Genomic DNA, 15129 nt, shown 5'->3' on the forward strand with positions numbered 1-15129 from the left:
GTTAAATGTTTAAAGTTCGATAAAATAAGAAAACCATACATCGATACCATTTGAATTTTCTTGATGCTTGTGAGATCTAACCTTCTTTTTGCTCTTTTTTATTTAAACACTAAATTTAACTTTATTACATGAAGAATATCAAGAACAATTGAGTAGAGTAGAGTATAAGAAACACATTTTCAAGTACCCTTCCAAAATCATATTTCCTCATCGGTAATCTCATACTGAAGATATAATTACAAGATTCAGGCCATTTACGAATGTATACATGCAGCTACACGATGATTGGTCACCGCTTATTTGGAACTTTTAAGAGATATAATTTATTTTAACAGCTTCTTTTATTAAAAATGTAACATTTAGTTGGTTCAAAGTAAAAATTTTGCTCCAGACCTTCTATTTCTATTTCTACTTGTTCCTTTATCATGCTTAAAATAATAAGAAATAGTAGTAAGCTTAATCAATCCTTCTAGATTGAGACATTTCAGTTCTGCTATCTAGAATATTATATGGTCGATGGTTTCGATATTTCGGTTGTATGGTTACTTTAATTTATTGACAAAAATGTAACACTTCTATTTTAAATTGACTATGTTTTTACAACCGGAATGATATCTGTTTTATCCACGTTAAGTTATTTGTGTAAATATTGAAGGTGTTTTTATTCAAGTAAGAACTCGTTGACACGAAAAGCAAAAATGTCTTCGAAGAGGTATTTAATTGTTTTTACTTCGTGTTTTTAAACTTGCAGAACTTTACAAATTTATGGATGGAAGTTATTTGTAGCTAGAAAGAATCGTCTTTCGATTTTTAGCGCGTTTCACTTGTTATGTGAAACAATTGTACAGTATCGATTCTTTGTTTCTTTGTTAACCTGCATTATCAATTTATTCGTATTATTTATTATATTTAAAGTTATTTCAGCTTTTCTTAATAAATCTAGAAAATATTAGTTCTGCGCGTCTTTTAATTTGTTTTATAACCGACAAACCTGCTTATCTAATGCACTTATAGTTCAATTTTAATAGAAATAACGCATTTATATGTAGCATGTCACTTATCTTATAAATACCTTGTTTAAAAAAAAAAATGCAAATTGCATATAATGAAACTAAAAAAAAAATCCAAGTATTATTTCTTTGTATATTTTCACATATTATGTGCAAGTACCATATTTATCTTTGATCAGGTATTACAATTTCTGTTTTTAGTGAATTAAAAAAGCTGTCTGAAGAAAGTTTAACCAGACAACCTGAAGAAGTATTTGATATAATATGCAAGTTGGGAGAAGGGTAAGTGGGTAAAGATATAAAATGGCATTTAATCTTTAATGAAATCTTTTTTTATGTAATTGTTTCTATAGCGTTTGTTTTATGTTTTGTTCATATAGATCCTATGGATCAGTTTACAAAGCATTACATAAGGAAAGTGGACAGGTACTTGCTATTAAACAAGTCCCTGTTGATACAGATTTACAAGAAATCATAAAAGAAATTTCTATCATGCAACAGTGTGATTCTCCATATGTTGTTAAATATTATGGAAGTTACTTTAAAAACACTGATTTATGGGTAACATTGATAATACAATAAAAAATATTTTTTTATTCATTCCTTGTTTGTATATAATCAAGATATGGTTTCATAGATTGTAATGGAATATTGTGGAGCTGGATCTGTTAGTGATATTATGAGGTTAAGGAAGAAGACTCTTCAAGAAGATGAAATAGCAACGATTCTCAGTGATACCTTAAAAGGTTTAGAATATCTCCATTTGAGAAGAAAAATACATAGAGACATTAAAGCAGGAAATATTTTACTCAATAATGAAGGGCATGCAAAATTAGCTGATTTTGGAGTAGCAGGACAATTAACTGTAAGCTATAAAACATAATCTTTATCGCTATATGTAATAAATCTTTTTATTGAGCAAAACAGGAATTAATATTGAACATTTCTTTTAGGATACAATGGCAAAACGTAATACAGTTATAGGAACTCCATTTTGGATGGCTCCAGAAGTAATACAGGAAATTGGATATGATTGTGTCGCAGACATATGGTCTCTTGGTATAACTGCTTTAGAAATGGCAGAAGGCAAGCCGCCATATGGTGATATACATCCAATGAGAGCAATATTTATGATTCCAACTAAACCACCACCTAGCTTTAGAGAACCTGATCAATGGAGTCCTGAATTTATAGATTTTGTCAGTGGGTGCCTTGTTAAAAATCCAGAAGAAAGAGCTACTGCAACTGAGTTGCTAAATCATGAATTTATAGGTAAAATCTATGATAATGAAACAAATTCGCTCTAGTTTTCTTGCATGTATTATTCAATAAGATATTTTATTACAGGCAATGCCAAGCAACCAAGTATTCTGAGTCAGATGATTGCAGAAGCTCATGAAATACGAGAAAAACAAAGTGTACATCGTGCTCATGTTATAAATAATGTGGCAATTAAAAATCAAAATCAGGCAGAAGATTCGGTACTTATATTGAGATTTATTATGAATTCTATATATATGTGTGTGTGTGTGTGTGTGTGTGTACTAATGTTAGTAATAAACATTTGATGTCTATTGTAAGGATGAAGAAGACTGTAGTGGAACAATGAAACCTCTGCCAGAAGACACGGGAACTTTAGTACCGAGTCATGATCTTCCAGATACGGGTACACTTGTTTCAGCAATGTTAGATTTGGGAACAATGGTTATTAATAGTGACACCGATACCGAAGCTACTATGAAACGTAAGCACGTAATGTAATGAAACAACGAAACACTAAAAAGGAAAGTAACAAATATCGTTTATTCGTAGGACACAATACAGGGTCAGTGGAATCCGGAAAAAAATACCGGCCACTATTTTTAGATCATTTTGATAAGAAAGAAGCACCTGAAATAGGAAAGGTATAAAATAATAAATATGTTATAGTTGATGATTATTTATGTTAAATATACATGTACGAAATTAATTTCTTAATCTTTAGGGAAATGGACAAATACTTGGAGTACACAATCAAGATAATGAAAATAAATTAGAATTACGTAGCCCTACAGAGTCTCAGAGGTTTCAAAGTCACCTACAATTACAACTTAACCAAATTTCTCACCCTGTACAAGAACAACCTCATAATAACATATCCAAGTTCCAAAATGTCTTCACAGAACGTGATTTCGACTTCGTAAGTAATAGACACTTGCAAATTCTCACAGAAGGTTGAAAGTAAATTAAGAACTTTCCCAGTATTTTTAGTATTTTTTTAACTTAAAGTCGATCGATATAGTGCCACTTTAGGCATCATTAAAAAGAACTTGAATATAGATAAACAACCATATCCTGCAGCTGAAGTTTCTCTCATACGAGGAACTACAGCAACGAATGGCTAATCTGGATGCGGAAATGGAAAGAGAAATTGATGAGTTGAGAAGAAGGTACCAAACGAAGAGACAACCGATTCTTGACGCTATGGATACCAAGCGAAAACGTCAGCAGAACTTCTAACAGTTTGGTTACTTTTTTTATGCAAATAAGTGTGATGATGATAGATAAAGGGTGTACAGTTGTATAAATGAATAGATTTTATTCATCTCGTTCTTAGTTTCATCAAAGAGAACAACATTGTTTACTAACTAAATATCTACCTGACAAACGATGATTAATAACGATTGAAAATATTTTCTTCTTGATAATGTTCAAAACAATGTTTATCTCCTTGGGAATCAAGTACGAGTAACTAATACTAGCCAATAGCCTCACGTCACCAATGTAAATTATTATAAATGATTTAGGTGAACAAGTAATCATACTTAATTTTTTATCATTATGTTTACATATATACTGTTATTATGGATATCTTATAGAAATATTATAAAATCTCTTCAACATCTTTTTTTAGGAATTAAAACTAAAAGATTAAAAAAACAAGTGAAGATAATTATGCCATGTTTGCAACTTTGTTTTTGATGTAAAAAGAAATTAGATGAGCGTCCATGTGAAATTGGTATTCGGTTTTCATCTTACGCTAGTCACGTATTATGCCATTTATTTTATCGATAATATTACATTATCAGTATCATCACTCATACGAAATATATGCATGGAAGCTATCCCGAAAATATATTTATATATGTAGTCTTATATACTAATGTATTGTTTACTTGAAGCAGTTTCAGATAAGTGAACAACTTAGAACATATTGAAGAATTTATTCCTCCTTAACTGCCATAGGTATATTACGCGTTTATCCATTGATATAATTAAGTTGTGGAATAATTCTAAAGTTTTGTGAATACAAATTGGAAATTTTGTAGTAGTATCATTGTACCATGCAAGATTACGATGAGAATGATAATATTTCAATGTGAAGAAATACTTGACGAATTAACTTACCAAAATTAGTCTTCCGTATTAGAACGTATCCTGATATTTCAATAATTTGTTAAGTCAGTAATTTAAATTGTTGAGATAGTCGCAATGGCAAGACTTATACTTTTTAGCTTTATATAAAATTTTTATTCTATTAAAACATATCTTTTAAATTATTACCATATTTAGAATTTTCAAACAGCATATGATTATTTCTTGTACTGATAAAGCTTTCAATACACATCTCATAAGTCATACCACAATAACAATAACGCGTGTACGTATCGTTGAGAATACTATGATATAGTGGAGTAATTCTTTGCTGACGTTGGGCTATTTTACAAGTAGCGGAAATAGATTTATAATACTTAAATACTATAGCCAGAACTGACTTTTCTGTTTATTTAGGAAGTAACAATACAGAATAACAACATATTTTTGATATAGAAGATATGCACATTATGGTCGAAAAAGATACAAATATTAATTATTATATCTAGTCTTTATATGGCCCTACCATGACACGCAAGATTATTAAAACAATAGTATTGAGTTTCACCATTAATAAGAAAAGCAGATAACTAACTAAGTTATGTTCTTTAAAAAAAATGTCTTTACTGTTCGAGAAAAAAATAGTGCGCACCATTCACTGCGACATACAATATATAGCGTGTTGCAATATTCTAACAGAAACAAATAAATTTTACTCGTACAGAATTACACATTTGATAGAACATAAATATGTTTGTAGTGAGAAATTTTCTATGTTCATCTTCCACTTGTATTATTAAAATGCAAAAAAACATGTGGAAGTAATATTGTAAAAAATAGTTATGCATTTCCATATATTTATCTATTATCCAACACTAAAAAAATGCGATAAAAAATTTTTCTATGAAAACTTAAATAGTCCATGAAATAGAGATCTATAATATTTATGAATATAATGTACACATGTAGAAGTCTATTTCATAGGACAATAGTGAATCTGTTTACTTTTCGTACTAGAAAAATACTACCATTTTATATTACAGTTTATAATTATTTGTTTAGGAAGTCATTTTAATTTTACACCTTTCTTATGAATTGTACCATTCTCTATATGTTTGGGCAAAATATACAGACTGAAGGCAGAAAATTGTCTTTCAAACAAATAATTACCTATCTAGTTAGAATTATAATCTCATTATGCAGCGTAACCTACGAATTACTCCCATTTAGTATTAAAATAACAGATATTAATTTTCATTTAAAATAAAGCAAACTGAAATACAAATGTTAATATAAGACACTGCCTTTTACGTATATGATTTGAACAATAATAAAGTATTATATATACTATAATTTATTTTAGTTCTGTTTATTTATTTCTTTAAATATTTGCATTGATTTAAAAAATTTGTTTATTATCAACAATATATTTATATATCATACAAAAAAATTGTTACAAATCTATTGATATCTAAGTTTTATATTTTACATCATTTAAGGGTTAAAAATAAAAGTAGCAAAAATATGGATTAATATAATTTTAAAAATTTGATATTTTTCGAGATATTTCTAATGTATTTTTCATTTCACTGTTCCAGTTTATATATTCATAAGTCGTCATCATCAATCATGCGAAATGCATTATTTTCCATATCATATTCCAATGTTTGCTTTCCTTGAACCTTGCTACTTATGTTACTTCTAACATCACTAGATTTTTTTATTTTTACTACTGATAATCTGTCAGCAAGTTTCTTCATAATTGGTTCTGATTTAGAAGGTTGTTTAATACAACGATTCTAAAATAGAATCCAATGATATAAAAAATATTAATAAATAAAATATAGATATTATCAACCTATCATACCTTTTTACTTTCTTCAGATTCTTCATTAGAGCTTGATCCCACTGTAATACTCTGGCCATTTCTCATAACATAAGTCCAGGATTTTTGAGACACCTCCTATAAACAAATTAGTATTTAATACAAATAACTTTACTTAGCAATAAATAACATTTTTAATTAACCTGAGCCTTATTATTACTATCAACAGTCTTTGATAATAATTCATCAATCATAGCTTGCAAGCATACAGACATTAAGATAGCTTGTTCTGAAGTAACTGTAACCCATTGTAATTGATTTTTAGCTATTAAATATTCAAACGATAATTCTAAACTAAACTCATCACTTTCTTCTCCTCCCCTTTCAGATCCCTGAAATTAGAACAAATTAAGACACGCGCCGCAATGTTAAAATACGTTTTTCTTTTACAATTTACATTTTGCAAAGTAGTTATACGCCAACAACGCATTCGTGAGACTTTAAATACTTCTTCACATTGTTCTCCATCATTTAATATACGCAAATTTAATTCATTTCTACCTATGGCTACTAGAACTTTTGAATCTGGTTGAGGATAATCACAAAAACATGGAGCAAACTGAATATATCCATAATACTTTGAAGTACGTACTATGTCCAGATACTAAAATAATAACATTTAAATTTGATATTAGTTATTGACAATTTTTTCATATAGTTTATTACATTATTTGTATGGATATATAGATAAATATACTTCTTTCTTCTTTCCATGCTTTTTTAAGACTGTTAGCTTGTTTCTTAGTTCATCTGTAATGGGAATCCATCCCCAATTAATTTCCGCAACTGTTTGAATATATAATAAATTCATTGCCACCTCATTATCCATTATTTTCAAATCATAGCCCACATCCCAATAATTTTTTCCAAGTACAACTTTACTTCCTATAACGTGTAGATGTTTAATAGTTATAAATGGGGACTCAAAGTTTTGCAATTTTCGTAGTACTAAAAAAAATAATGTGTAAAAAATAATTTATTCATTAATCATGTATGAAATATTTTGATAAGGATATACCTACAATGAACACTATTTGCTTCATCGTGAGCAACAATAAATAATACAAAATATGAATAATATTCTTCAGGTAGTCTAAGGCTCTTGTATACTTTCTGTTGAATGAAAAACGTTAATTCATATTTCTAGTTTATATATTTTATATATAGTTTAATATATATAATATGAATTATTCATACAACAAAAGTTACCTCTAAAACACTACCAGAATGATCCCCTGTAGAAACATTTATTGTTATTTTACAACCATTCATAAGAAAAATGTCCATAAATTCATTATTAGATGGGCCTCCAATAGTTTCTTGCTGAGCATTTAATAAAAATCCATTTAACATTCCCGAATTATTAACAAGTGGATTTTGTCCAATTGTTTGAATATATTTTTCCAAAGAAAGACGACGTTCTTCTTGTTGATTTGTTGTTAAAGGAAAAAATTTTTTAGGTGGAAATGCTGGGAGAGATATATCTAAATTTCTAGCCAATTGTTCATGGAGACTGTGTAGTTGTTTATATCTCACAGTACAATGAAATAATCCATTTATATGAATGTTGTAACCCTGGGATTGAAAATAAAGTAAATATATTAATATATAGATATATATATATATATATACAGATACATTACATAATATAACAGATATATTTACCACATATGTATTATCAGTTGCATCAATAAATTCTTGTGTATCTGGTATAGAAAAATGCATTTTTATAAAATATAGTATCAATGCTTTGTATTTTTTTTATAATTAAGATACATTGTATATTGAACAATATGATATAATAAATTTATAATAAATTATAATTTATATGAGAAATTTATATTCTATGTCTTTGTCTATAGATATACACAGATGTTACTTAAGAAAAACTTTTAATAAAATCAACATATGTAAATAGATAATCCAAAATGTACAAAAATATCTACATAAAAAATTCCACATTATATACAATCAAAATGTAGTTGAGTTTAAAAATGCATATATATATTCCCAAATATTACTCCATCTGGAAAATAAAATAATAATAAAATACAAGGAAAATAGATTAAGTAAGGATTCAAATATATTTCAATATATGTTATCATATAATTAATTAACAGATATTGCAATAATTTAAACTCAAATTCATATATATTAAATAGCTTACATTATACATACATAATATAATTTCACTTTTATATTATTTCAATTGGCAATAAGTACTCAATTATTAATTATATGAAATATTTTCCTATTGTCTACTTACTTTTCTATCATTATTTATGATAGGCGTATTCGCTTTACACCCACTCAACAACTATATTTCTAACGATTAACACTGATGCATTTTTTAATGATTACGTTAATATAAATATTACGATGATTAATAATACAATCCATTGATATGTACATATATATGTATTAGAATGATCAGAGATGAATAGCGAGATCACAGATGCAATGTTAAAAAATGCGCACTAAGAATACGAGCCTCTAGCTGGCAACGGCCGAACTATAGACACATCTTTTCTCTGGTGCTCTTGGTGGGAAAAACGTGCACATGTACGACGAGAACAGAAATTTGCATTCGTACTTACGTCCAACGAAGGCTAAGGACGATAAAACATAAAAATTGCTTTAAAGTTTAATCAAATAATAGAAAAAAAATTGCTCCATTTCCGTATTGATTACAGAAAAAGCTACTTTGAGAACCAAACAGAATACCATAAGCAGTCAGTAATAACCAGTAGCAAGGATCTTTTTAGAAATGATGATATAATGCAATAAAAAATGAGTTGATTTATTGGAAAAAGATTATATAGAATATATTTAGAAAGAGTTTTAATAAGTCAGAATAGTTGAACAGCATTTTACAATTTTCGATTACCCAATCCCACAAAAACTCACGAAAAATCGACAAATGAGATCGGGAAATGGCTAATTAATTCGGTTTTAATTCCGGTTTTGAAAAATTCTTGGAATATGACGTAATTTCCAAGACTCGCCGAAATTATGTCACCTTTTATGCTATTACATTTTCCTAATATAAAGTCGCTATTTTTGCCGACAAGTGTTTCACTCTCGGATTTTTTTTTTAGAAAATAACGCCATTTCTAGGAATTTCGAGAGGTTTCGAATACTTCTTATGGTATTTTATTCTCTTAATGGTTATTTTTTCTCTGCTATCATATACTGATGCAGTAAAGTTCGGTAAAGGTTCTTTTAAAAAATGGAGGCGATTCAGGGTTACCAGGAAAAATTCTCCACATTCCCCTATTGTTATTTTACCCCTACGTCAGTTATGTCACTCGTTTTACGTCTCTCCGCATACGGCCAGTAAAGCCAATGTTATTTGGTTACATTGATATGTAGATGCGATGAGGAGATTAGACTGGCAGTGGGTGTAGTTTGAGCCGCCATTTTCTTTTAATCTGGTAGTGCTCCATAATACAGAGTTACCAACTTGGTTTTTTTAATGTCAAATTCCGGAAACCTGTTTTTTTTCAGCTTGATTGGCATTAGACATTGATTTGTTTTTTCGTTTCCGATTTTTAACTCCTGTCCATTTTTCTCTGATTCAAGATCAGACAGCTAGTTAATACTACCGTAATAAATAATTTAAAGTTATAGTTCAAATCCTGGGAATTGTTCGTTTATGTTGCTTATTTATAATCGTATTAATTGCGAGGTCACTAGCGACTACATTGGCTTATACATCACACATATATCATTGCAGTTCTTGTGCAGAATTCTAATATTCTAGGGCACATAGGGAGTGGGTATGATGCCTTAATAGAAGGTAATGAAACAGATGATAATTGGCTAAAGAGTTTTATTACTTATTATCTCGGATGGATAAGTAGGTATGCACTTTACCGTAGAACCGTACACGGTTCTTGTAGCGTGGAACTTAATAGGTTCTTGTCTATGCTAGTAACTACAATCAAACAGGGTAGATCCCTAATTTTTATAGGTTTTTGTACATGCTAATTTTAGTGAAACTTGGCCGCACTTGACCGCATGGTGTAGTACCTATACAGTGAAAGAACTAAAACTACAGGGGTATTCATTTTCTTCCTGGTAGCATATATTAATTTAAGTCCAAATTCATAAAATAACAATATATTTGTAAAGACAAAAAACATAATTAAATATTCAGTATGTCTTAAGCGTCAATATCGATTAAGATTATGCAAGAAATTTATTAAAATCAACATTCTTTTTCTGTGTCCCACTATCGCGCACTGGAGTGACAAGGAATAAGTATTTTGTATCAAAAGAAGGTTGAATTGTGACATAGTATACGAAAATCTATGGGAAAAGCAGTATGAATTCATGGAGATTAATCTAACTGGACAGGTAGCAGTATTTATATATAATAACCTTATTGTATATTATTTACGAATATTTAGAGAATATCTTAGAGAACTACAGTAATTATTTAATTTCTGAATAGTTTAAAAATTTACTTCACAGATCAAGACATTTGATTTTTTAGTTTCCTAATAGAGAGATTAATTCCATTTTTCACCGCTAGGTGGTTGCAGTGTTTCGCTGTCTGTAGATTGAGCGATTTTTAAAACTTACTTATAATTAAGAAACTAGGAAGAATATTTGGACAAAACTAATTTTAACTATTTCTTTGGGTTCTAAACTTTCATTCGAGCCCTCAAACGTTAAAAAAGCCTGTTTACGAGCTGAAAAATGTCGATTTTTTAATTTTGCCATCTTTGCCAACAATAATAAATATATTTTATCTTATTTAACAAAATGCCGATGACAATGAAATGCTGTAAAAAAATTATCACGAGAAGAAACTATTTCTATTGTTACATGTAGTTCTTGAAACAGTATAACTTTATCTTGAGAAGATATTTCATTCAACTATAAGTATGGCAGACATTTAGGTGGTTCCAGTTAGCTGGACCATCCTGTTTAAACTTTCGTTTCAAATATTATTAAAAAAAGTGAATTTAGAATTGTTTTGTACATTTATGATACACTAACATAGTAAAATCATAATATTAATCGAATAAGAAATATTTCATATCTTTAAATAAGTATCAAATAATTAAAACAAAATATAACCTATAATTTTAGGTCATAATTTCTGTTTCTCCATATAAGGGATAAGGAATGTGTAAAAAAAGTTGATCATTGTTTTAGAATTTTGTATACGAATCAAATAATTTTTTTTCTTGTAAAAAATAAAATGGCATCCACGTTTATGGTTGTAACTCGACAAATTTCAACATCAGCGTCATGTCGTGGTAAACGAAATTTTCGTATGATACAGCTATTCAATAAGCGAGGTAATCGTCTATATAAAGAAGCACGAGCCAAGGATCCAAACTGCGATATTCCTATTGATAGTATGTAATTTTTGTTTTTGAATATGATATACAATAACAAGCATAAAAATATCTCCTATGCGCATTCTTTAATAATCACATTGGTAAACGTATGATAATTAACAAATATTTTCAGGGAGAGGTGTAAAGATAACGGGGAAATGGGTAAACAATCATTGGGTTAACGTACCAGAAATGATACCGGAGCTTATTGTTCCTTCCCTGGAAAATTTTCATTTAAAGCCATATGTCTCTTATAGAGTTACAGATGTTAGAAAACGTGAATATACTGCTAAAGATTTATTTAATTTAGTGTATGCTGATAAAATTAAGAAAGATTTTAAAGAGGGTCAATTAAGCCCAGATGGTGAATCATTAAATCCCAGTGAATATGAAGCATTGACACCTGAAGAAGCTAGGATTCGGGCTGAAATGACTGGTACAGATATTTTCCAAATGGATGTAGAACGTCCAAAAAAGTCTTAAACATTATAACAAATGTAAATTAAGCAAATTAGAATAAACATAAATAAAAGAACTGTAGTTTTATAGTTTGCATAATATTTTATTCAATATGCTCATACGCACAATGTATACATTTGTTGACAGTTTTGTAATTTATAAACAGTAATTATTTACCATCACACATAACTTTAAGGAAATCAGATATTAATTTGGTACAAAATATTAATTTATTGCAAGTACAAAAACGACCTGTCTCAATTATGAGTGGAATGTATTGCACGTTTCCATTAGATTTGTGTAATTAGATCATGTTCTAATATTTTTTAACACCATATTAATTAATGGTAAACAATTACTTTATTTGTATGTGTTAGCTGGACAGTACATTGCCAGATAATAATTTCATATCATTTAATTTTTTGTAAATTCTTTTACTGCTAACAAAAATGATTTTGCAAAATTCAATGATACTTCAATAAAACAAATTTATTAACCAGTAAATCAACGATACACGTTTATAGATGATGTCTGTTTCATGCAATCTCAAATTTCTATAATTAAAAAAAAGACATGGATGGAAAAATGCAACAATGCCAAAACTGATTTTCAATTCCTGAGTTCCTCTAAAACAGTTTTTGGAATGTTATTTCGGGAACAATATGCCAGAACAAGATCTCGCATGATTATGCTAACTTAACAGCTATCTTTTTACTTATCAAAAGATTTTTTTGAGCGAAGTTTGATTGTTTTTGTTGGGTAAAAAATGGCGGAAAATTTGAATATTAAAGTCGTTGTCAGTTGTGCGCGGCCGGTATTGCTTCCTACTGACTAGACTACTAGAACCTAATATATATTTGCTTTTAAAAAGTGCTGTATTCGTATCAAAATGTACAAACATGTTGAAGTTATTATCGATTCCTTTCCTTTACACTTAATAGTAACTGTGCAAAAAGCTCGTAAAGCAAAACTATTTGGTTTTCATTCTGAGTAAAATGATAACTTTGTACTTACATTTATGCAAAATGTTGTATCGATAACTATTAATAGAATTTGTATTTTATGTAGAAAATGAAAATGCATAAAAAATGTATAATTCAAAATGTAAACAGTCATTTTGTTAAATATTATATATACAACAATTTTATTTAAACATCTTTACAGAATGCAGCACTTTTTTTACTTCTTTAAACAGCAGCTACTAATTATCACTATTTATTCTTTTTATCATTTCTTAATTTTCTATAACGATCATAATGAAGAGTGGAATGATGAAACACGTAGTTTTGTACAATATTATTAGAATAGTTATCAATAAAAATGTGTAACAAAAAACTTTAACAGGTTTCTTTCTTTCTTTTTCTCTTGCTCTCTCATTTTATTAACTCCACTCTTCAATAAATTGCGTAGAAAAGCATAAGTGGCATAGTTCTTGCACTCACAATTCTAAATAAAGTTTATCTCAAGTGTTTCTGTGAAGTGAAGATTATTGTGTCACTATTTCATGTTATAACATATTTATAGTTTGTTTTCGTATTTGAACACTGATTTTTCTTACTTCGTTTTTCAAATTTTAATCTAGACTAAATATCTTAGCTAACTCTCAGTTGTCTAAAATTTTCGTATGGAAGTTATAAAATGCATAAATTAATTTTAAGTTTGTTTTGTATACTATCTTCTGATTCTATTGCGTTATAATACGATGAAAATAACAGACGCGTACAGATTATACATTGTCACCATTATATGATAATTTACCGAAATGCATTCAGGAAGCACATCAAAAGCACTCTTCATTAATTATCATTAAAATATGCACGCGTATACATGTTGTACTTCCAATTAAACATAGTCGTTGTAAAGCAAGACATATGCCACTTGCTCATGAATATAAACTCGATTGGTGTTTTCTCTTGTTAATTATCAGTCTATGACATAATTGGATATATTTGACTGATAAAATCAGCCAGTTAATAAGGCAGGCGGACATGCTACTACATGACAAAGATTTTTAACAATGTTTACATTTTTTATCGTGTGTGTATGTGTGTGTGTGTGTGAGATATATGTATAATTTTTTAATGAATGAAGTGTATGAATGTATAAAGATATGTAATAAATTATGCTGCTCAAAGCATATTGATTGCAAAACCGAATTTAATTAAGAATAAATCTTTGACATTTAGTAACATGTACCTTCCATTTAATTAAAGATTTTGTGTATGAAAGCTAGAATATCACGGAGGAAACAGTTCTACAATGAAATTTATACAATATTCTCCTTGAATACTTAAAATATATATAATAAAATACATAATTATATAAATGAAAATACTGATATGGAAAGACTAGGAAGGCAATACTGCTTATTGTATTTCTTGTATCTAATCTAGTCTTTCAGACTCAAAATCTCCAATACTAAAAATACAACAGGATTAGATGTTTATTCCATTGGATCTCCAACGTTTTCGAAGATGGTTGAATGAGGGTTGCTTCCAGTGGGCCACAAGAAGCCACCTACACTGCCAGGTGGCAAATATGATGCTCCTCCACTGAGGCCCACCTGATATATTTTCTTCTTTAAATTATTTACATTTTGTGTCATTTTTGTGTTCAATATCTTCATTACAGAATGTTAAGAAATAAAATCTAGGAAGCCAAATAAGGGAAAGGTGCTACAAATGATATATGCATCTTCAAAGCTTAATGTTTAAGTGTTTAACACTGCATTGTTTATGGGTTTTTCAGTCGCATTTGTGCTAATATATGTTCTTTACGTTGCATTGTTGTCAAATTATGTACTAGTGCATATGTCGTGTTATTGTTTGTGTATTTAACACAGGCAAGTAAGTAACTATTTAAAATTGTATTGCACAGTTATCAAAATAAAATTTCATTTTTGCATAACAACAGTTAATAATGCATATATGGTAATTCATATAATAACAGTAGTCCAAACGTTTCTTAGACAAATATGAGCTTTTTTGTTAACTGTACACTGATGTTTAATTAAGGGTTCGTACATGCACGAAGTAAGGCAAATTAGAGTGAACAATAAATTGCCAAA

At 28.8% G+C, this 15129-nt stretch overlaps 4 protein-coding genes across 7 annotated transcripts in view; 2 read left to right on the forward strand and 2 right to left on the reverse strand.

Annotated features, from left to right (window-relative positions):
• Positions 1-500: 500 nt before the first annotated feature.
• On the forward strand, positions 501-5511 carry LOC132909065 (serine/threonine-protein kinase 3). Of its 2 annotated transcripts, none has more exons than XM_060963650.1 (10): positions 501-712; positions 1212-1292; positions 1391-1571; positions 1648-1875; positions 1964-2282; positions 2358-2491; positions 2592-2754; positions 2823-2914; positions 2995-3189; positions 3330-5511. In XM_060963650.1, the coding sequence occupies exons 1-10, from the start codon at positions 699-701 to the stop codon at positions 3507-3509; spliced, it is 1587 nt and encodes a 528-aa protein (XP_060819633.1). In that variant the 5' UTR covers positions 501-698; the 3' UTR covers positions 3510-5511. The 2 variants fall into 2 exon arrangements, with proteins under 2 accessions (XP_060819633.1, XP_060819634.1); XM_060963651.1 differs by having other exon boundaries at positions 502-712; positions 3351-5511.
• Positions 5512-5758: 247 nt separating this feature from the next.
• Positions 5759-8967, reverse strand: LOC132909066 (sorting nexin-17). Its single transcript, XM_060963652.1, has 9 exons — positions 8516-8967; positions 7915-8275; positions 7459-7824; positions 7272-7362; positions 6947-7197; positions 6647-6853; positions 6393-6581; positions 6232-6327; positions 5759-6163 (listed from the first exon to the last, which is right to left on the reverse strand). Exons 2-9 carry the CDS (start codon positions 7972-7974, stop codon positions 5972-5974), a joined length of 1452 nt encoding a protein of 483 aa, XP_060819635.1. The 5' UTR covers positions 7975-8275; positions 8516-8967; the 3' UTR covers positions 5759-5971.
• A 1815-nt stretch (positions 8968-10782) lies between these two features.
• On the forward strand, positions 10783-12151 carry LOC132908740 (large ribosomal subunit protein mL41). The gene is made up of 3 exons (XM_060963019.1): positions 10783-11216; positions 11350-11621; positions 11737-12151. Exons 2-3 carry the CDS (start codon positions 11462-11464, stop codon positions 12084-12086), a joined length of 510 nt encoding a protein of 169 aa, XP_060819002.1. The 5' UTR covers positions 10783-11216; positions 11350-11461; the 3' UTR covers positions 12087-12151.
• Positions 12152-12319: 168 nt separating this feature from the next.
• The window catches only part of LOC132908713 (MAP/microtubule affinity-regulating kinase 3-like), a 51066-nt gene continuing 48256 nt past the window's right edge, over positions 12320-15129 (reverse strand). For 2 of the 3 annotated variants that reach the window (XM_060962972.1, XM_060962971.1), the window contains exon 10: positions 12320-14640. In XM_060962972.1, the coding sequence (XP_060818955.1) occupies positions 14506-14640 (135 nt within the window). In that variant the 3' untranslated portion in view covers positions 12320-14505. The remainder of the gene's footprint in view (positions 14641-15129) is intronic. The other variant, XM_060962973.1, reaches the window with a different exon arrangement.

Source organism: Bombus pascuorum, chromosome 7 (genome assembly GCF_905332965.1).
Source record: "Bombus pascuorum chromosome 7, iyBomPasc1.1, whole genome shotgun sequence".
In the NCBI taxonomy this organism is placed as follows: Eukaryota; Metazoa; Arthropoda; class Insecta; order Hymenoptera; family Apidae; genus Bombus; species Bombus pascuorum.

Coding starts and splice junctions, on each gene's coding strand:
- LOC132909065 (XM_060963650.1), top strand. Junction 1,293..1,390: donor ATATGCAAGTTGGGAGAAGG/GTAAGTGGGTAA, acceptor TTGTTCATATAG/ATCCTATGGATCAGTTTACA. Junction 3,190..3,329: donor CAGAACGTGATTTCGACTTC/GTAAGTAATAGA, acceptor ACTTGAATATAG/ATAAACAACCATATCCTGCA.
- LOC132909066 (XM_060963652.1), bottom strand. CDS start 7,974: ATGCATTTTTCTATACCAGATACACAAGAATTTATTGATGCAACTGAT. Junction 7,198..7,271: donor TGAAGCAAATAGTGTTCATT/GTAGGTATATCC, acceptor TATTTTTTTTAG/TACTACGAAAATTGCAAAAC. Junction 6,854..6,946: donor AGCATGGAAAGAAGAAAGAA/GTATATTTATCT, acceptor TTATTATTTTAG/TATCTGGACATAGTACGTAC.
- LOC132908740 (XM_060963019.1), top strand. CDS start 11,462: ATGGCATCCACGTTTATGGTTGTAACTCGACAAATTTCAACATCAGCG. Junction 11,622..11,736: donor CTGCGATATTCCTATTGATA/GTATGTAATTTT, acceptor AAATATTTTCAG/GGAGAGGTGTAAAGATAACG.